The sequence below is a fragment of the Apostichopus japonicus genome, chromosome 16 (assembly GCF_037975245.1).
Source record: "Apostichopus japonicus isolate 1M-3 chromosome 16, ASM3797524v1, whole genome shotgun sequence".
Classification (NCBI taxonomy): domain Eukaryota; kingdom Metazoa; phylum Echinodermata; class Holothuroidea; order Aspidochirotida; family Stichopodidae; genus Apostichopus; species Apostichopus japonicus.
The window spans coordinates 37,384,860-37,406,605 of NC_092576.1; the positions used below are offsets into that span (position 1 = coordinate 37,384,860).

At 35.3% G+C, this 21,746-nt stretch overlaps 1 protein-coding gene across 3 annotated transcripts in view; it reads left to right on the forward strand.

Moving 5' to 3' along the window:
• The first annotated feature begins 5,413 nt into the window (after nucleotides 1–5,413).
• LOC139982299 (uncharacterized) overlaps nucleotides 5,414–21,746 on the forward strand; it is a 97,349-nt gene continuing 81,016 nt past the window's right edge. For 2 of the 3 annotated variants that reach the window (XM_071994995.1, XM_071994996.1), the window contains exons 1-7: nucleotides 5,414–5,599; nucleotides 6,759–8,275; nucleotides 11,865–12,076; nucleotides 14,479–14,555; nucleotides 15,158–15,213; nucleotides 15,781–15,900; nucleotides 20,508–20,716. In XM_071994995.1, the coding sequence (XP_071851096.1) occupies nucleotides 5,509–5,599; nucleotides 6,759–8,275; nucleotides 11,865–12,076; nucleotides 14,479–14,555; nucleotides 15,158–15,213; nucleotides 15,781–15,900; nucleotides 20,508–20,716 (2,282 nt within the window). In that variant the 5' untranslated portion in view covers nucleotides 5,414–5,508. The remainder of the gene's footprint in view (nucleotides 5,600–6,758; nucleotides 8,276–11,864; nucleotides 12,077–14,478; nucleotides 14,556–15,157; nucleotides 15,214–15,780; nucleotides 15,901–20,507; nucleotides 20,717–21,746) is intronic. The other variant, XM_071994997.1, reaches the window with a different exon arrangement.

Below are 21,746 nucleotides of genomic sequence, written 5' to 3' on the forward strand. Positions count from 1 at the left end.
TTTTGTTATAATTAAAACAAACACATTGACCAGAGTCTTTAAGTCAAGTTGAATCATATGTTAAATATTAACGCCTTTCATGTTGTAAGTAAGGTAAACATTGATTCAAGTTTAGGCAGTACGTAAAGCTGAAGAATGTTAGCAATTACAACCATTTTCATTGATATGTTGTTATTCTTTAAGATGATAACAATGTAATAATCATCAAGTTCTTCGTTTTCTGAATAAAAACAACATAAATAAACACGAATTAAGGTCAGTTTTAATTACTCAATGCCTTTCTTTCCGCTGATTAAGCCACATACCACCTGTTTACCACTAATTGTGTATTCCAAAAATGTAAATCTCTGTCAAATAATTATTTCAAAAGAGAGCAAACCGACTTTTCATTGATGACAGCTATTTGCACTATTGTAAAGTTTCTTTTGGTTCACCAAATATAGCAGTTTGTATATGAAAGAAAGCATGCTCGAATAATACGAAGAAAAAAGCTTTTAATCTATCAAGAAATACGTACTTACGAATGAAAAGGGACACTGTTTCAGATTTCACAACAGTGAGGGAAGGTAATAAAAAAAAAATACGTCCTGTGTCACTGATCCGTCGTCCCTGTTTGTATTGCCTCATTAAATTGCATCTGCAACGGTGGTCAAGTACTGGGTGTCAGTACCCCATATTCGATTATCCTCATTGCAACCACGTTCATGTGGAATGAGTGCCCCACATTTCTGCACGACTATAGATTAGTCTGATCCCTGCTTATTACCAACAGTGTCCATCTCCATTCATCTTTAACAAACAACCTGTTAGTTTCGTTGTTTTGAGATGCAATGTTAACTGAACGAAGGATTACGCCATGCGTTACTGAAACAAATAATATTCTCATTGCCTCTCATAATTTGGTATATGACTGATTAGTCTGCTAAATGACATCTGTCAGTTTTTTAAACATACATACACTTTAATGTTAAGTACATATGGGCTAAATTGTAATTACGAGGCTGTTAACATAAACAACAATAATGTTGCATTAGGTCTTAATCATCTATCACATCCACGTAAATGTTGATGTTCCTATTAATGAACATACACATATCACTCATCTCCTTTTACATTTCTCTCCAGAGACGTACGTTATTTTCAAATCAAGGGGCAGGAAACTTTCTGGTACTGGGGTCGTATATACTTGTTACTTCCTCCAAGGGACAGCTTAGACTGCTAATAATGTACTGCACACACAAGTGATATAATTTGTTTTATAACATGTTTTCTGTCATTAAAGGGCTGAGTCCGCACCCAGAATATACAGTGCCAAAAGTATACGTGGTTGCGCCCTTGTTCCAGATTAATTAGGGGTTTTACTAATACTAAATGCTAGTATGTAATACTAGTTGATACAAAGGAGTTGCACTAGCTATACACATGGGGTGTGATACTTTAACAAAATATTGGAAAACAAATTACCCACAATTTCGATGTCAATTTGATCACCAAAAATATTTCAAGATTATCCTGACAAAAAGCTTCACGAATAGCAGCAAATAAAACGACTCGACAACAACAAACTACTATTTTGCTAGGCTACAACATTACAGCACTGGTTTAACTTTAATGTACCTAATCTTTCCTCTAATTAATAACTGCATGTTTCAAAGTGCAATGTTGCGTAAGAGCGCAACGACTTTATTTTAAATCATCATATCATATCGGGCAAATGAATTTGTTGATATATACCCGATTTCAGTTATCAAATGTCAACATGAACTTTAGTTATAAGGGGCAGTTAACGATATCCCGAAGTGTGTTCTTAAACAAATTACTATCAGTTAAGGTGTATATGAACTTTGTCATATGATATTACCAGTCGCTGAACGTGTCAACGGCGTTAGCTTATTTCAAGAAATTACTTATAGTGCATAAATTCCAGTACAAAAGAGGTAAGTTTCGCTCTCTGTTTTAAGTTAAATAAGAAACATCAACGCAGGTCACGAAGAATTATTTTCACAAAATATGGCATTAATATAAGTAAATGTTGTTAATTATCACCATGCTTCAATTTCAAATGAACCGAACGGTTGTTCTTAGTTGTAGCTAAAATACCAATTTTAAATCACAAATGGGTTCGTTGAGTATTGTTTAACCTTACATTCTATATTCAAACTATGATGTATTGGTTCATCATATACGGTTGTAACAATTAGTATGGGTTACTTCTTACACCAGTAATTGAGAGGAATTTCCACTAGCCAAATGATGGGTCAACTAGACCAAGAAAGTACTACGCAGATCAGTATACGACTTAGCATTGTAATTTGACCCGTAAATTGACAGAGGGGGTCGTGAATTCTTCACCATGGCAATTAGATAAATCATATAATATAGGCAAAACGGAGCTAAATTGCATGATTTTTCAAAAGTGCAATGTTGCGTAAGAGCGCAACGACTTTATTTTGAATCATTATATCATAACGGGCAAATGACTTTGTTGATATGTACTCGATTTCAGTTATCAAATGTCAATATGAACTTTGGCTATAAGGGGGAATTAACGATATCTCGATGTGTTTTATTAAATAAATTACTATCAATTTAGGTGAATACGAACTTTGTCATCTGCTATTACTAGTCGCTGAACTTGTCAACGGCATTATATCATTTCCAGAAGTAACTTATAGTTAAATTAATTCCAGTACAAAAACAGTAAGTGCTCGCTCTCTATATTAAGTTAATTTAGAAACATCGACGCAGATTATGAGGAATTTTTTCACACAATATGGCATTAATATAAGTTAATGTTGTAAATTATCATCATGCTTTAATTAATGTGCAATACAGTTGGATTTCGAATGAACCAATCGGTTGTTCTAAATTGTAGCTAAAATACCAATTTATATTATAAATGGATTCGTGAAGGTGTAAATGAAAGCCTGTTTGTGGAGTATTGTTTTAACTGATATTCCATTTTCAAACTATGATGCATGGGTTCATCATATACGGTAGTAACAATTAGTACAACTCCCCTTGCTGCTGAGATAAAATATCCTTGAATTAGCTTTGTAGTGACCACGATCCTGGGTAAGGAATATCTGAGAACTATATTATGAAAAGTGGTGTGTACAGCATTCAAGGTGTCGATTGAAAGGAAAAAGTCTAAGTTATGACCACATGTTTAGATATGGGCGTGGATCTTTGTAGGAGAGCAACGGCGGATCAAATATTTCATAAGTTAGGTGTGAGTGCAGCCCATTGAAGTCGTTGAAGCCGATTGCGATGTAGGGGATCTAGTGATCCTTGTCTAGACAAACAAAATAAAGGTTTATAATTAAATTGTGCATCGTGAGGAGTATTTTGGTTATTAATTAAGTATTGTATTAGGGATAAGTTAACGTTTGTTTGCGGTTGAAAAAGGTTTACGTGGAAGAGAGTTTTAATAATTTATTTCCCACAGATTGGCGGTTTTTGCTACTACGGATTTTACCCCCTGCTACTCTTATTTGCGCCCGTCACTGCTTATGAATGTGAACGGGAACGAATCTATAAAACAAATGACCACAGTATTATCAGTAATCGAGATAGCTAAATTATCAGTCTATTTCACTTATTTATGAATAACAGGAACACATAGGCATAGTATGAATAATAAAAACAAGAAGTAGAGGATACAGGTATCGATAATTGCTGTAAAGATGTAGTGACTGTTGATCGTTAACACCACGGCCCTGATTACAGAGCCATTTTTAAGTCTTTGTTATTGGTGCAGGACCCTTAAATTAGGGAATGTTGTTGTGTTCATCACAAATATCATATCTGACTCAACAACATGTCGTCACTAACAATGATCACAAGAGAAAAGTTATAAACGTAGCTATTGATCACAAAGAAGAAGTTATAAACAAAACTTTCTTGTGAATTTAGTAACAAAAAGGCAATTAAAAAGTACTCGGATGAAACAGTACTCGTAGTTGGTACTCGGATTATAATATGCTGTTCTTGGACACTGATACTCGTTGCTCGAATCGCATAAGAACATTACTTGAACCTCGAACTCTCAGAAGTACTTGTTACTCGGACTACATCACTGCATGTCACAAAAAATAATTCCCTACATTGACAAGTTAATGCTTTCAATCGATAATTTAATACAAAAGTAATAACATTACAATATCAAATTAGGTAACACAATGTTACTTTATATCTCTATTCATTTTTTTAAGACATGTTTTCTTTATACGATGCATTATTTTTGAGATTGTTGAAACTTCTCTCAAATGTTGACGTTGTACTTTACTATAAACAGTAAATCACGATTTCTTCTTTTGTGAAGCACAGTACATCTAGAATTGTCAATATTCCGAAGTTTCAAAATATATATCAACTGATTATTCATTGCAATATAACATTTTTTTTAAAGCAGTTTATATACGATTTATGTTAAAGACTCAAACTTCAAATAGCTAGTTTCTTAGCTGCTTCATAATTCTATATTTAAATAACACAGTTTCGTCTTTTTACTTTGTTAGCTAATCGTATTGAATTTAAACGTGCATTTAGACATGTAGTGACTTGTTAGTTTTGTCGCAAATTATGATAAACAATCTTCAAGATCTCGTTATCGCCATGATAAAATATGAAGAGTAAATACTATATCTAACAGACGCCCGAAAGTACATATGAACATTTTTCTGATTCCAATGTTATCAAACAATATAGTTGGTAGTTGTTTTCGCAAACGCTGTTACTCTGTTAATCATTTGGATGATGTGTTATATCTATATTTAATGGAACTGTAATTTTGGACTTTTTTGTTTCCTCATAATAGCCCCCAATTTGACTTCAGTCCTGATTCAATTCATAATTCTGATACCAGAGATTGGTCTAAGAATTACAATTAAAGATTACTTAAAATCACATGTCGACAGTATAAGTAGAGGCACAGGACCTTTAATGAATTAATACCCAGTAAGTCATATGGTTTTTACAACGTTAGAGCAGTTAGCTCACATTTCCCTATGTATTAACCTGTAATATATCTAGAGAACGCGTATTTGAATATCTTCCAATCACGTTAAGACATGAACATTTAGCGTAATAGAACGATGATGACTACACCGAGTTTCTGACTTACCCGATCCATTTAAACGCCATGGTAATTTGATAGATATTGCATGGAATGGCCAGTCACACACCCAGAATGCAATAACATCTCACCTTTGAGGCGGAACAGAACGAATTATTTAATGGCTTCTTACTTAGAGTCATAACCAGTTTTTATTTTTGGAAAGAGTATAACTACTTCCTCTTAATACCAAACAGTCTTTCATAGACACTGTGTATTATAGATTAAACTATGTAAGCAAGTCATGCTGATTATTGGTTGTTACAATATGTTTACTCTGTTTGTACTTAAGCACAAACCATCGAAGAGGACAAGGAAATCGACAATGAATGCCGCAACATTAATCTCAACAACAAATTGACAGTCATTAGCGTTGTTTAAAGTCTTTTGAAATGCCAGGTAAAGAAAAAGCCGTTCGGAGAAAAAAACAACACACTCACAAAGGAACGGCGTCAGCATCACATTCAGGACTCACTTTAGCAGGTAAGTTACACATTCACTGTATTATCTTATTCTTTAGCATGCACATTACACAACGGGGCAAAACAACATGGATGGAAAAGTTCAACTTCTCTAACAAACACCTCATTCTGTAGTACCAATATAATTACAATCATCGATGCTCTAAAGTTGCGACAAATTCAATGTGACTTTAAGGACACAGACCTAATCATCATGTTGGTTTATATGTCAGGCGTAACACCACCAAATATATCATTTTAGAACATATCCCAAGTAAAAGTAGTGTTTGGGAGCTGTCACTTTGAAAATGTGTCATTTCAATGCCACTAGGATCTGTAGCCGATTATTTGTCTATAAAAAACATTAATATTGTGATATCTCTCAAATGGATTAAATGTTTCTTGATAAGTGCTCTTGACAACTGTCTATTTCACATAGACTAATGGTATTGTCGTCACCCCCCCCCCCTTGTTTACATTTTGGTATGATTACATATACTGGAAACAATTACATCTTTTGTAAGTGACATCAATGAAGTCGTTTTAAGAAAATTTAAAATAATCTCTTGATTGCTAAATACGTGTCATTATAAAAAAAAAATCAAAATAAAACATTCACGCTTCATTGAGTTATGACAACTACTCAATAAAGCCAAACATGTGATTTGTCGGTATGTTGTAACAGACCGTATCTTCGGTCCATGAAAACTGTATTTGTATCACACAAGTATTTTATTAAAGAGTATGTTATAAGCTGACCTAAAGAGTTATTACATAACAGCTCCCTGCCTACAGTAAAACAACGAATGAAACGTAACTTATCTGATATTGAAATGTACTGAGATGTTAGTGAAAGAAATAACATCCGGCACAGAGATGACCTATCTCACACAGGAACCTAAATAGTGCATTAACTATCGCTACTTGATGTTATGAACAGTTGAATGTACTGACAGTTTCAATTATCCTATGAGAGTGACCTAATAGATTGTTAAAATTGAGTAACTTCTAGGTGCACTATAAGTATAGTACACAATATTTTATAGATTTTGCTGCTAATTTGGTGTTTATTTAGAACCCCAAAAATATACATATATACTAGGAATACCTTCAGACGTTTCTCAACATTACATTTACGTGTTTGTTCTAATAACATTAATTATTTAATATTTTCTTACCAGAAAAGAAGTGCATACTTCTAGATTCTCTGAAGACTGTTTACAAAAAGCAGTATGACGCATTACAACCAATTCCCTACATTAAGGACAGACTCTATTGTATAGATAAGGTTTTTGTTGAGGGAGGTATTGAACACTTCCTAGAAACCCAGTCCGAAAACTCACAGAAAGAACGTTTGAGCTCGTATAAAAACATTTTCACTGATTCAAGTTCAAGGTCATATACTAGGCGTATTGTGGTGGGTGAAGCTGGATACGGTAAATCAACTCTGACCCTCCAGCTAGCGTATGACTGGTGTAATGGTGTCAAGGATTCTCCTGTCTCTGCAGCGGATGTATTAATTCTTCTGAAACTTAGGCAGTTGGGTAATGTAAGATCAATCTATAAAGCTATCAAAGTGATGTTATTGCCGAGTGAGTTTCGCTTGAATTCCAAAGACATTAAAGATATTCTTCAACGATGCACTACAGTAAAACTAATTCTGGACGGCTTTGACGAATATCCTAATAGAGAAAAAAGTAATCGAAGTGATATCTGGCGAATCATTAAATCCAAATTGTTCGAAACATTTGATGTAACTTTGACAACTAGGCTAATACCAATAGACTTCAAAAGTTCATCACCGAAACGACTGGAATTAATTGGGTTTGACGAAACAGCGCGTGACCATTATATTCGCAAGGCTATAACAGGTGAAAATAACGAACATGATGTTGATAAAATCAAGCGAGGATTACGAGAAAACCCAATCCTTGATGACATTTGTCAAGTACCTCTGTTCTTCGTTACGTTCGCTCACATGACTCATGAACGAGACGATTTTCGAAAATTTAAGTCGGTAACAGACTTTTTTGTATACATGCTAAAATGTTTCCATAGTCACACTAGAAACAAGGCATCTGACCAAAATGTAGTTAGCTACTATGTCGAATATGAAATTAATCACGTTGAACTGGATAAAATAGCATTTGAGGGTCTGAACAGAGAAAACCAGCAGATTACATGGAATAAAAAACAGCTCCGTCAGAGACTTGGTAAACAGTTTTATGATCTGTATATCCGTGTGGGTATTTTAGTAGAGGAGGAAATACTTCAAGATTCAAACAGAGAAACTTCTGGAGGGGACATCAAGACCAATACTGAAGTAAGATTCTACCATAAAATATTCTGTGAATGGTATGCGTCGTTTAGGTTGGCGATTGTCACTGCAAATGCAAGAAATGCGTTTGAACTAGAACAGATTCTAGGTAAGCTGGATCCATTTGACCTCCAGTATGTCTTTCGTTTCGCATGTGGACTAAGTCGTACATCTGCGAGTAAAATTATTGAACATTTGAAGAAGAAAACAGATTGTGATAAGTTTGCAATCCTCTGCATCTTGGAACAAACTGGAGACATTGAGGGGATCAGGAAGACTGTTACAGAGCTCTGTTCTAAAGAGGTTATCATCGACAAAGATGACAACAAGTTACTACAGAGGTCTACCGTACAGCTGCTACAGGTAGCATCAAGTCATGACGTAAGTATGATCAAGGATAATAAATCAAATCGTTAATGTGATATTATTTGTGAATATATTTTTCAATCATTGTCCAACTTTCTGATGCAATTCATTTCTGGGAGACCAAGTGAAAACCAGCCACACAAACCTCCACTCTGTGCTATATAGTTAATAACACCTTCCTAATTTATGCATAATACCGCTGAAATGTATGTAATAAAGTATACCAATACATATAATGCAGATTGTTTAAACTTCGTCATTTCTGCACGTGGCATATTACAGTATACCGAAAAGGTCTTGCATTTTGTACGATGCAATCGGTTTTTGTGTCGCTTTGCACTAAATGGCTACAGTTTTACGTCATAACCAGTACCTGCTGCGTCAATGCAGGCGCATTGACCATTGCAATATAACGGTGTTTCGACGGTGTTGAAACAGAACTTTTATTTGGACATACAAAGTTAAGCTATATAGGGCTAGACCTTTATGTTTAACACCGCCTTAGTATATAATTCTTCTAAAATAATATTGCGTTCAGGTAAGTTGAATTATAATACTGCATAATATGAAGACATTGCATATTTTATATATGGTTAGGCATATACCCGGTAGCCTACTAGTAACAGGTGTGTTTATTTTACCACTGGCCGTAAATCATAGCTGTAGGCTAATTTAAATGGTTTGTTTAAAAGAATATAGCTACGTATAGAGACCAAGTATCATATCAGTCCTCTCTAATACGATAACATTCCGAGAGCCGAATTAGCCCTGGTATGATGATACTATTACTGGTAGTGATAATGGATTTGGTCGTTCGGTCACATTAAGAGTGGTAGTGGTGCATTGATAAAGGCATTTACTGTAGCAATTATGAAGCTGTGACATTCTTACATTTGCAGCTGTACAATAGACTACTACTTTATACACGGCAAAGAATGAGCCTACAACAAACATATTCGAGACAATGTCATATGCATGGAATTTGTTTTACAGTTATAGAAACAAAATATTATAATATAATCTAGCGTCTGACTAGAGTTTACGTGGTGGTAGCTTGTAGGCGGTTCATACGGGCGTGTGTCGGTTGTATTTACCCTGCAAGTGTCGGAGAGGAACATTTCGTACTTGCGATTAATGTATGTAGTTTAGGGCATGATTAACCACGCTTATGCTAATAGGATGATCGATCATCTGTTAGGTTTAGCGAACGGATTTTACTATCAGGTAAAGATACCTCCCAGCCATGACATGTGTTCTTTGTTTATTATGTAGGATTTGATCCGGGCAGGGAAGGGGCGGGGGTGGGGCTGAGGGTAGACACAGTGGCGCAGCCAGGATTGTTTTCAGTGGGGGGCGCTGCGGGAGCTTGACCATTTCATTGGAGGGCGTCTTGTTACAACCTAAGCGGAGCGCCACCATGAGTTGGCGTAGTGAAATTGTTAGCTTATAAAGCCTCCTAGATCGTCGGAAATGACACTTCCCAAGCCTTGTAAGCAGGGGCGTCAATCCGATTTGAAACGTGTGGGGGGGGGGGCGTAATCGATTCGAGTATTCCGGCCGCAAGTACTATCTAAGCGGAGCGCCACCACCGGTTGGCGCGCAGCGTAGCAAGAAAATTTCAGATTTCAATATCTGCCAGATCGCTGGAGATGGCACTTGCCAGGCTGGATAGCAGCCATCTAGTTGCGGGATTTCGGGAGAAAATTACAAATTCGTCACTCAGGAAATCTGCAATAAAGTTCATGAGGCCTTAATTTTTGGTGGATTATTTCTGTTATCAGTGATTCCAATTGACATCAACATTAGAACCCAGTGCAAGTTGACAAATGATGCGGCGAACTGGAAACCCCAGCCCCATTTTGTCCTATGTTTCAGGATAGAATACCCCTCATTTGATCAAACCCATGGCAACTAACAATCTGTGATTACATTGACTTCGAAATGGGCACATTATATTGCACCAAGTCGGTCAAGGAATGACCCCAGGGCCTCAGATATAGGCCTATAGGAACGATGCCCCCAAATGTCCCCGGACAAACTATAGGCGAAGAAAGCTATCCGCCGCGACTGCATGTGAGTTTCTCGACTTTCCGTCCTGGGAGTCATACCACAAAATTGTGAGTTTGCCACCGGCATTAACATTTTTCGACAAATCTGCAAATTGCGCGTGGAAAATAAAGAAAGATTGACTGGGCTTTCAGCCAAGTAACATACTGAATGACCGAACTATATGTCAAACTGACATGACCAAAGATTGCGTCTGAAACACTATTAGAGTAGTAGACTGATTCTCAGCGATAGTATTGTCTCCTTTCTTGAAAATTTGGTTTTTTAGCGGTTTAAAGAGCATCAGGGTGCGTCCCAGAAGTGAAAACCCGGCCTATGCGCTATGTCACGTCCGGTTTTTCAGCAACTATAGCCTACTGCCGGTCCGCGGTCGAAGGGTCGTTCATGAGTGGTCAACATGGAGTTTCGAAACCATTCAGATCAAAGATATATTTTTCGCACATGTATTTTTTTTTCGACACCCAAAATCCCAGTGGGGGCGACTGGGGGAGGGGGCGACAAGCTTTCATGGGGGCTGTCACCCCCACGCCCCCTCCCTTGGCTACGCCACTGGGTAGACAATGCTGTAACATGATGTAAAATAGCTGAACTAGAACTTCAGAGTAGACACGACAAAGAATTTGCCTACAACAAACATTGCATAGAAATTTATAGGCGAGGAATATGTTGCGCAATTATTAGGAAAACAAATGAGATAGCGTTTTCGTGACCGTTACTTATACACGGGCGTGTGTCGGTTGTATTTACTCCGTATTTGTCGGGATGTAAAGTATGTTCTTGTGGTTATATTACGTAGAGTTAGGCATCACAATTGCGCTTAAACTAATGTGGTGATCAATTAATGTACAGACGTGGTCAAGACATAGTTTCATTTTCACAAGTACATCATTTGTTTTTAACGATTTTCTGACTTATTTCTTATCATGTTATTTTTCAAGATAGACCAAGCTTTGATGAAGACAAGTTTAGCGCAACTGATTCAATTTACTTGCTGCAAATCATTGATACCAGTTGTTAGGTATAGCGAATGAGTTTTATTACCACTTACCAATGGCATTGTTATCGCCAGCAGGCACAAGTGTTGTTCTGTCGCGTTAGTCTGGTAGGGCAGAAGGAGGGGAGGGGTGGGGGTTGAAGGGCAGATGGACAATACTTGTCCTAAAAGACTTCAGTCGAGATTTGAATAACTTGCATAAATTGATACACGAAGCTATTCCTTTATTTGTTTGGGTAAAGCATACTTTTTTCATTATATTCCAAGCCAAACTTAGCTTTCATATGAGCTCGCGGTACCTACGCAGTCGGCAGTGAGTTGAATACTTTTTTATTTCTTTTTATTTATGATTAATTTTGTAATTTTTTAGGTTTTTTTTTTCTAAAATAATTGTTCATTTCTTTTCGAGAGGGACCGGGCGAAATACTATGAATTTATATAACTAATCCCCTTTTAATAGAGGTGAGTATTTTTAATAATATTTACTGTCAATTAGGTCATGAAGCTAAACTACATTTTATTCTTTTATTAATCTTTCTTCAGATTCCAATATCTGATCTAACCCTGAAGTGGTCCTTCAGTAAAGTTGACAACAATACCATCATCCTCCAGTCTGGTATTGCTCTACCAAGCCTCTCATCACTGGATAAGTTATGCGTGAATGCAGGCACTGTACACCAACCAGAAATTACCGAGGAAGATATTGTAGGATTATTGAACTATGTCTTGCCGTCTAGGAAATTCAGAAAACTTTGGTAAGTAACTTACAAGATAAAATCTGTATGAGTAGAGGAAAGTCGGGGATAATTACAAGGGGATAGGTCGGTTTAGCCGGGTAAATTGGATTTTTAAAGTCATTATGGTTGGAAATAATTGGAATTTTAAGGTCATATGATTGATAAAATTCCAGGAATCTGAAATAGCTGTAAGAAATTACCAGAGATCTCTTCAGTCCTATACCGTTAACATTGTAGGTTGGGACAAAATACGAAAATATTGGAATACATATTTTCCAATATGCATAGCTTATGTTGACCTTTATATAATGTACAATGTTTTCATTCATTTTAAAATTACACATATATATTGTACATTTAAATTAACTTGGCGAAAGGACCAAACTAATTGCGCCTAACATGTCTATTTGACAATGTTGACCAAACGTTAAATACATGTCACTGTCATGTAGGACAAAAAGAAACGTTTTGTGTTTAATAATTTTATTTTTGGGGGTGGGGGAGGGGAGTATGAATATTTGAAATTAATTCAAATACTTCACTATTATTTTATGCGAAATTAAATTAGATGAATAATTAATTTAGGGAAAAAATGTTTTAAAAAAAAACAACAAAAAAACACTTTTCTGTATGTAAGTTAAATTGCATATTTGAATTTTCTGATAAAGCAAGGAGGCCGAATATACTCACATAAACGTATAATGTAATGTCATGTGATGTAAACCTTTACTTGTATAGCGCACTACGTACGATGCATCTGTGCGCTTTACAGACGATCTATACTATAAAATATAACAGTATAAACTAATTAATATAAGATCATGAAAACGATAATAAGTACCGGTAAAGCACAAACGTTAAAAATCGATATGTCTACTACTTAAAACCTAAAATGAAAATTAACGAGTAAACGCCAAATGCCACTTAAAACAAAAAAAATCATAAAAACGCAAAATCATAAAAACCGTCATACATGAAGTTCTATGAAATAAGCTCGTTTATAAAGCTTCATTTTGAAAGTATTTTGTATCGCGTCGCAAGGGGAAGGGGGGGAGGGTGAACTTCCAGTAATGCTGTTGCGATACGAGAATGTCTTTGTATAACAATGCCTGGATTTCCGCAAATTTTTTGGTAAGCTAGGCTGATTTGAGAGTGTATTTGTAGAACGGAGATACGTATGAGTTGAGTGCACCAAATTCGTCAAACAGATATCGCGATATATAGTATGACCAACCACGCCTATTTTCAATTCGAATCATGGTGTAAATTATTTCAAATATAAGTAACAATAAGAGAAGTATTGACAACCGTTTGTTTCTTTTTTCTTTATACATTTTAGACATTATATTTCCCAACAACGTTCAGAGAATTACAAATGAAAACAATCCTTAAAAACAAAACCCCCTAAATTATTCAACGAACTTTCAACGATATATTATGACTCCAAGGAGATAGCCATTGGTAATTACTAGTTGGTTGCCAACAAAATCAGTGAGTCATAGCGTAAATCGTGCACACAATTTTGATATTAAGCGAAAAACTTCTTGTGTTGTTCCTTGATGAACAGTTACAATAAAACGCCAAAGAACTCTAAACATCGGAGGATGGTTTTGTAGGCATTTATGACCTACGAAAGAGTCCTGTTGAGTGTAAAAATATGTATGAGGAAAACATTAACAACTAAACAAGACGATTTTATTTGTTTTAAATAATTAAATGACAGAACACTTTATTGTTAGTTCTTGGCTAACATTGTAGAAAAACAGAGAGGTATCGGTTTACCGTTGGTCAAGGTGACCTTCAGCGGAACTTTCTTTTTATGTATTCACGCTCACTAAGAGAGAATATGAACTTTCACTGTGCAGGTGTTCAATCACGTGACGCATTACAATGTGATTGACAGGTCATATACAAATGATACAATGAACATTGTGAAATATAGACGACGTGCGTGTTGTTAAAGATTATCATGAAAGAGATGCGTTTTTACGCGTGATTTAAAGGAGGTGAAGTCTGTGATTATGCGAATTTTGGAAGGAATACCGTTACATAGATCAGGTACAGCGACAGAATAAGCTGCGGGCCATAGTGCTTCTTGTTATTCGTGCTGGGTAGAACGAGAGTAAAAGGCTTAGGGCGAAGGGTGTGTTTGGGTACTAGAGGTGTGATCAACTCAGACAGGTAAGAAGCTGCCATTTCGTGCAAGCATTAAAATGAAGTAATTAAAATCTTGAATTTTATGCGTTGGTATATTCAATGCAACTCTGTTATCTTAATTGCAAATATTTGCATATTGTTGATACAATTAATGAGGTATTCTCTGTTTATTATCAGGTTACATGGCAATAATAAGGTCAGCTGGTTGTTAGTATTTAAAGAGAAACACACGAACATTTGATATGTTTATTTTTATACCACAGGTTTGTTAACTGCACACTACCTGCATCTATCAGACCAGAGAAAATCCCAGAAGATTTAAAAAGACGGAATGTACAAGGTATGGCTATGTGTGTACAAGGTATGGCTAACACTATAGTATGTTACAATACAAGGTAAACTCGTTACAGTACATGACTGTGTACTGTAATAAACACTTGTTATACCACAATGATATTAAACTATACTCTACTGTGTTGTGGCGATCATACATTGTTGATAAAACATTACAAGTGGATTTAATATATTGCATTGTTCAAAGAAACTCCCTTATATCAGAGGTTGACTCAAGGTATGGCAACATTACACCATAAGTAGATAAATAACAGACTCGGGTACATGGATGGTAGTAATTATGAGATGAGTAATATGACGTCATTAGTGATATTGATAATATTGAGTAAATGCAACAATTAAAGAGGGCTGGTGAGATGAGAGAATTGACATCATAAATTGTGATATTCCACCATCTATGTCAGTAATATATTAGACTGGAAACAATAAGTAAACAAGGTTAAAAAAGTATTTAATAGTAAATAAATAATTATATCTATACTAAAAAAAATAGGTAACTTAGTTTTAATATATTGAGAGTCTTAAATACACAGCTCCGGTTAAGTAAATAAATGTACTTTATTGATTTCGTTTTATTATGTTTCTCAGTTTTGTGGCCGAGTAATGCCTGCCATCTTGATCTCCAATCCGGTCGATGGAAGAAGGTTGGTTACACTTTTGTTCTGTCTGGATTTAATTTGCCTGGATGGGTTGTGTTTCCTTGTTTTTGTGTGCACGTGGAGTGGATTGCGAGGGTGGGGAAGGGGAGGGGGGTGAGGGGGTCCGTGAACAGGGAGGTAACAAATAATGAGCATCCTGCATTTTTGTTTTCCTTAAACTTTTTACGTATAACCTTTCTGTTTTTTTTTATTTTCTCTAATGTCTAACCATGGACAGTTATACGTACGATTCAATATCAATCGTTTATACTTGAACTGATTAATTCACCCCGTACAAAGCAACTGATCACCATTGCTATGTAAAGCATGATAGTGTTTGACATATCAGATTTCATGAGTTGGTTCCTTACACACGTTCTGTATGCACTGTGCAGTGCGCCCATACAGGTTAGAATCACACACTACATGAATCTCCATTGATATTATTTATTATTGTAAGGACTAGTGAAGTGGGACTTGATCATATAATAGTATTTTCATAAATAATTATTAGTCTATACCTTATCATTTATCATATGTTATTGCTAAAACAATGTTTATCTTGTTTAATAGGCTGATGACGTTCGAACTATAACAGAGTTGTGCTCACAAGCTGTAGTCATCAGAAGAAAAGACAGTGTGTCAGTACAGAGGTCAGCCATAGAGCTCCTGCTGAAAGCGTCCAGTCATAATGTAAGTACACCATCAATGGGTCACGTGAGTACGGAACTTGTAGAAATTTAAATTAACATAATATCTCCCCCATGACCTCATTGTGAGGAAGATAATGGAATTAAAAATGTCTACCTTTGATCATTATTGAAATGTGTTTGTAAACAAAGAATACAATCACGCCTCACCATGAACATTCAACAAATATACAAATAATAACAACTATTCATTAGTATCTCTGTTTCTCCCTCTAATTGTCTGTCTTCAATAGAATGAGTCAATATTACAAAACACCTTCCTCTGAAAAGTAAACTATTCTCCTCCCTATCACCCTGGGCTAAAACCTCAAAAATACATATCACTCTACTCCAACCCCTCCAGTCATTGGGTACAGTTTAAACCTCAAAATGAATTCGTGGCCATGAGTAGGTAACATTAAACACAAAGCAGTCTTCCACAATCATTAATATGGTACAAATTATTTGTAAAATGAATCAAATTAGACTTTCAAGGTATGAACATGAAGAAATTTACAACACCAGAAACCCATGCTAACCCCCCCCCCCCACCCCTGGACCTTAAATTGTCACTCAAATTGTATTTACAGTAACCAAACATACAGTCCAACCCTTATATAAATCAATTTAAATAACTAACCTACCACTCCTTCATGTTTATCCTCTCCATGAAATGGTAACTCTTGAATCTATTATATGTAATAACGATGATCAACAGAAATTAAAGAAGTATTGATTATTAAACTTCACTGAAAATAAATATATAATAAAAAGTGTTTGTAGAACAAAACAAAATTATAATAAAGTGCCACCCTCCTCTTATACAATAAATATGGATATTTGTCAAATATTTCACACTTGTTGCTGTCATGATTAGATTTTCTCCATCTGCCTTAGTGGAAACGTTATGTCATTAATGTTAACAGTAAACAACAAACAATATTTACGAATTGTTTTAATATGCTTAATTAAGAAATGACTATAACTTTTGTTTATTCTTCAAATCAGACGCAAATTATACAGCACCACACTAGAAATATAATTTGATAAACTTTCTTTAAATCCAGGATTAAATAAACATTTAAAGGTAATAATAACAACTGTTTGTATACAAATGTACAATGATACCTCATTTTCAAACATAATTAACGATAATAGCTTCAAATAAAGTACACCTGTTGCTACCATTATTCACCTTTACAATTCTTGACTTGTAGGCAAATGGGAAAATGTTTACTAGTAAACAACAAACAACAAGTTATCATGCATTGTTTCAATATAATAAGTATTTCTCAAAACGCAAGCACAAATTTAAATATCGTTACCAACCAGACTCACCACCCTTTATTTGTAGTCAAAGCAGATTAACAAATTATATTTCGAAGTAAAAAACACACAACAACAATTAGTTACACGCGTATGTATATTCTTCAGCAACAAACAAGATATTATTGTTGTATTTTCTTTAAACTTATTTCTTAATTTTTATTAAAATTTCGTTAAACACAATTATGTTAAATTAAAAAAAATAAAAAAATAGCAACATCGTTTCTAAACAAGATAAGCAATTGTGACACCTGCTCTCAAAATATGAACAATAACTTTTATAAGAAAATATTTACCCGATGCTATTACTGGAGACTAAACTAACCCTACTACCTTAGGAAAAAAAAACAGATTTACAAATGTATTTAAAGTAAATAACAAACAACAGACATGGACGTATTTTAATGTTCTTTAGACACATGCAATGAGTTTAAATGTGCATGTTAGTGTTATATCTATTAATAATCTATAGCAATAAATCTAAATCTTGTCACCTACCTGCCATCACCACCCACTATGCCAATGATTTAAACACATTTTACAACCGTTTTGATGATCATGATTTTTCGTACGAGCTCCATGGTTTGAAAAGTTCATTGACAGATTCTAACTGTAACATAGTAGTGTCAGAGAATGAGGTTCGCAGGCATTTTTTTAAGTTACATCCATCAAAGGCTGCCGGACCAGATAATGTTTCACCCAGAGTTTTAAAACATTGTGCCCTAGAGTTTATCTTTTGAAACGGGACAGGTGTCTCATCTCTGGAGCAATCTAGGATAGCTACAGTGTCTAAGCGGCCGGTCATATCGTGTATGAATGACCTCCGCCCCATTGCCCTAACGGTTGTGCCCATGAAAGTCTGTGAGCATTTATTTTTGAACCACTTTAAGCCTTTGGTCACCCCTTTTTCAGACCCCTTACAATTTGCCTACAAAGCCAGTCGTAGCTGCGAGGATGCAATCCTCGTTTTACTTCAGTGGTTATATTCTCACTTAGAGCAACAAGGCACCTCTGCACGTGTGATGTTTTTCGATTTTTTTCTTTCGCCTTTAATACTATCCAGCCACACATTCTCACAAAGAAACTTATCAGCATGGACATCCCTCATGGGTTCATTAACTGGATAATGAATTATCTGACAGAAAGAACCCAGTTTGTTAGTCTCGGTCCTACATGCCGGTCAGGTGTAATTTCTTCCAACACTGGAGCTCCCCAGGGAACTGTCCTTGCACCTTTTTTTCTTTACTTTGTACACGGCTGACTGTAGGTCTCAGGAGGAGATGTGCCCCCTCATCAAGTTCGCTGATGATACAGCCATGGCTGGTCTCATCCATGGTGATGATGATGAGGCATATCTCCGTCAGCTGCAGTCATTCGTGGACTACTGTGACACCAACTCTCTTCAATTGAATATCTCCAAAACGAAGGAGATGGTTATTGATTTTCGCCGTAGTACTGTCCCACCACCACCACCACCTATCATTATCAAGAGTATGGAAGTTGAAAGGGTGTCCTCTTACAAGTACCTTGGCGTTCACTTGAACGATTTTTTAACTTGGGGCGATCAGGTGGATGCTCTAATCAAGAAGCTGAATAGCAGGTTGTATTGTTTAAACAAGATAGCCAGTTTTAACGTCTGTACTTCTATAATGGATATTCTTTACAACGCTACTATCTGTGGCGTATGGCGGTATTGTCTCGTCGGTTGGGGTGGGAACGCCAAGGGACTGACAAAGACCGTATTGACAGCATTATTTGTAAAGCGGGTAGAGTCATTGGAGACCCCCAATCAACAGTTGAGGACATTTATGTGTGCTTGCTCCAAAACAAACTAGACATTGTTTGGAATGACCATGATCACCCGCTTCACTGTTATCTGCACGATAATATCATAAATAGGGGCACTGGCAGACTGCGTCTCCCACCCATAAGAACCAACCGTCATCGCAATTCGTTTATTCCACGTGCAATAAGGCTTTACAATGATAACTTGAGCCGTTAGGTCCTGCCTATGTGTGTTTTATTGTTCGATTGTTTAATGTTTTATCGTTCCGTTCTATCCCTGTTTTTCATATTTGTAACATAGCCATATTTTTATACTGTCTTTTTACATTTTATGTGCAAGATCTTAATTTCCTTCATTGGAGTAATAAAGTTCTACTTATCATATCTTATCTTATCAACAAACACTAGAATATGTGAATAAACGAAATTCAGTTCAATAGATCATAAATAACAACATATGTTTGTAAGCAAGATTTACAGTTTCACACTAGTTTCATCCTAGTTTCAAACCAATAATTACATACAAATATGTTACACCTATTGCTTACATCTCTCTTGCTTCACCCCTCCCCCACAAAAGAATAAACCTAATGCATAGTAATATGTAAAAGTATACAACAATAATTAACACGTTGCGATGATATTCTTCAACAACAAACAATAGAAATAATTTCAGAAATGTGTTCATCTCTTCTAAAATCAAACGCAAACTACCTTGCAAAACAAATATCTCTGCTTTTAGACATCAAATGAATATTTAGTTTCAGCCCCCCCCCCCTCTCCCAAACAAATAGTAACAAACAAAACAGTAAATATAAAAAGGATCCGCTTGTGAAATTAATATCTCAACAAAACCTCATTCAAGATTAAAACAGAACATCTACATAAATTTAATACTAATCATATAATAGTAAAAAACAAAATATGTGTTAAACTTTTATCTCTGTTAAAGCGATATATTGTTCATTCTGTTTATTATTTTCCTTTCTGCAGATTTCCTCCTCACCCCGAAAACCAATTATATTTAATATGTGTAATCGGTCTACATGCTCCCCACCCTAAAGCACCCTCCCTTCCTTCTACCAAACCCATTCCTACCCTTTTACGACACCCATCGGTCCTTTTATCTCTCACCCTTTGCACAAGCTTTGTCAATAACAACATAACATTCACGAGGGTAAGCAATATCCACGCCCTTCCCCACATTAAGACACCCTCATAATAACCCAACCAAATATCGCTGAATACAAATAAAATTAAACGAAGATTAAAGAAATAATTTACCCTTTTTTTAACAAGTTCAAACCACTAATTGATATATAATCAACATAAAAATAACTAAATATGATTAAAATAAACAAACTATCACTCGATTAATATACATTTTAAACAACAATACAGTAAATATTCCTAAGTGAATTATACTGTTATAATTTTAAGTATTTGTCCTGTAAACAAACATGATGATATTAATTCTATTTATTATTTTCCTTTATTCAGATTCCCATACACTGGGTGGTTCTAGGCATTTCCTTTATTAACATTGATGACGATGGGAACATTATCCTCTCCTCTGGTCTCTCTCTACCAATCATAACATCAATAGAGAATATGAACATACAGACAGAGAAAGGGAGAGAAATGAATAAACATGAAGTTAATGGAATATTAAACTATGTACAACACTCTCAAAGATTCAAGGTACTGCAGTAAGTATAATTAATAGTTATGTATATCATGTACATTCTTGATAAAATAACTAAGTAATGTTAATGACGTAAACAAGATAGACATTATTAACATAATTGTATTTAATAATTACTGAAGGTTTATTGATAGGTGTAGATAATTGTAGAAGTAAACAAAATATGAAGAAGAAAATGAATTAAGAAATAAAATAACAATGAAAGAACAGTCATCAGGTGAGGAATATGATTAATAAGAGAGTAAAACGGAGACAAAATGAGACAGAAGCACATACTTGTAACTCTAAATTCTTCAGAAGAATGAAATTTGTAAAAATAAAGAGCTATGAGGCCCTAGCTTACGCTTAAAAATAATATATCTCATTGAAATAGTAATAATAATTAAAAAAGAGTAAGACTCAATTAGATCAAGATATGAAGTAAAAAAATAAACAGCGTTGCCTAAAGCAACCCTTGATAATTATACAAAAACTTCAGTCATTTAGATTAAAAATAGATAAATAAAAAAAGATAAAAAGCAAAGGAAAAAAGGCTCAATGTTTCATCAGGACTCTTTCACTTCATAATTAATATATGAATTAACTGATATTGAATGCACATTGATATTTAAGTAAAACATCAGTGATATAAATTAACATATTGTAATTTTCTTCATCTATTCATATTGCACCCCTCTCAACTATATAACCATAAGCTGTCCTTAATCCTCCCCTACAATTTATGCCGGACCACTTACCCATTTACTATGTTTAAAATGCTTGAATTATCATGTTAATAACACCACCCAACACCCTTTAACCCCACACCTACACATACTCAGTAAGGTATCCTGTCATACTATTATCGTTCCTCTCCTCTGATCAACAAACCTGTCTTCACCTCCTCCACCCCAACTCTTTGCTCCCGCACCACTCCCCCTCCCCTCCCCCACCCACCACCCCGTGCGACAGAAAGCTCTTGATATATGTATATTAATAACCCACATGACATTACAGTATATCCCCACACAGAAGAGTCTAATACAACATCATTA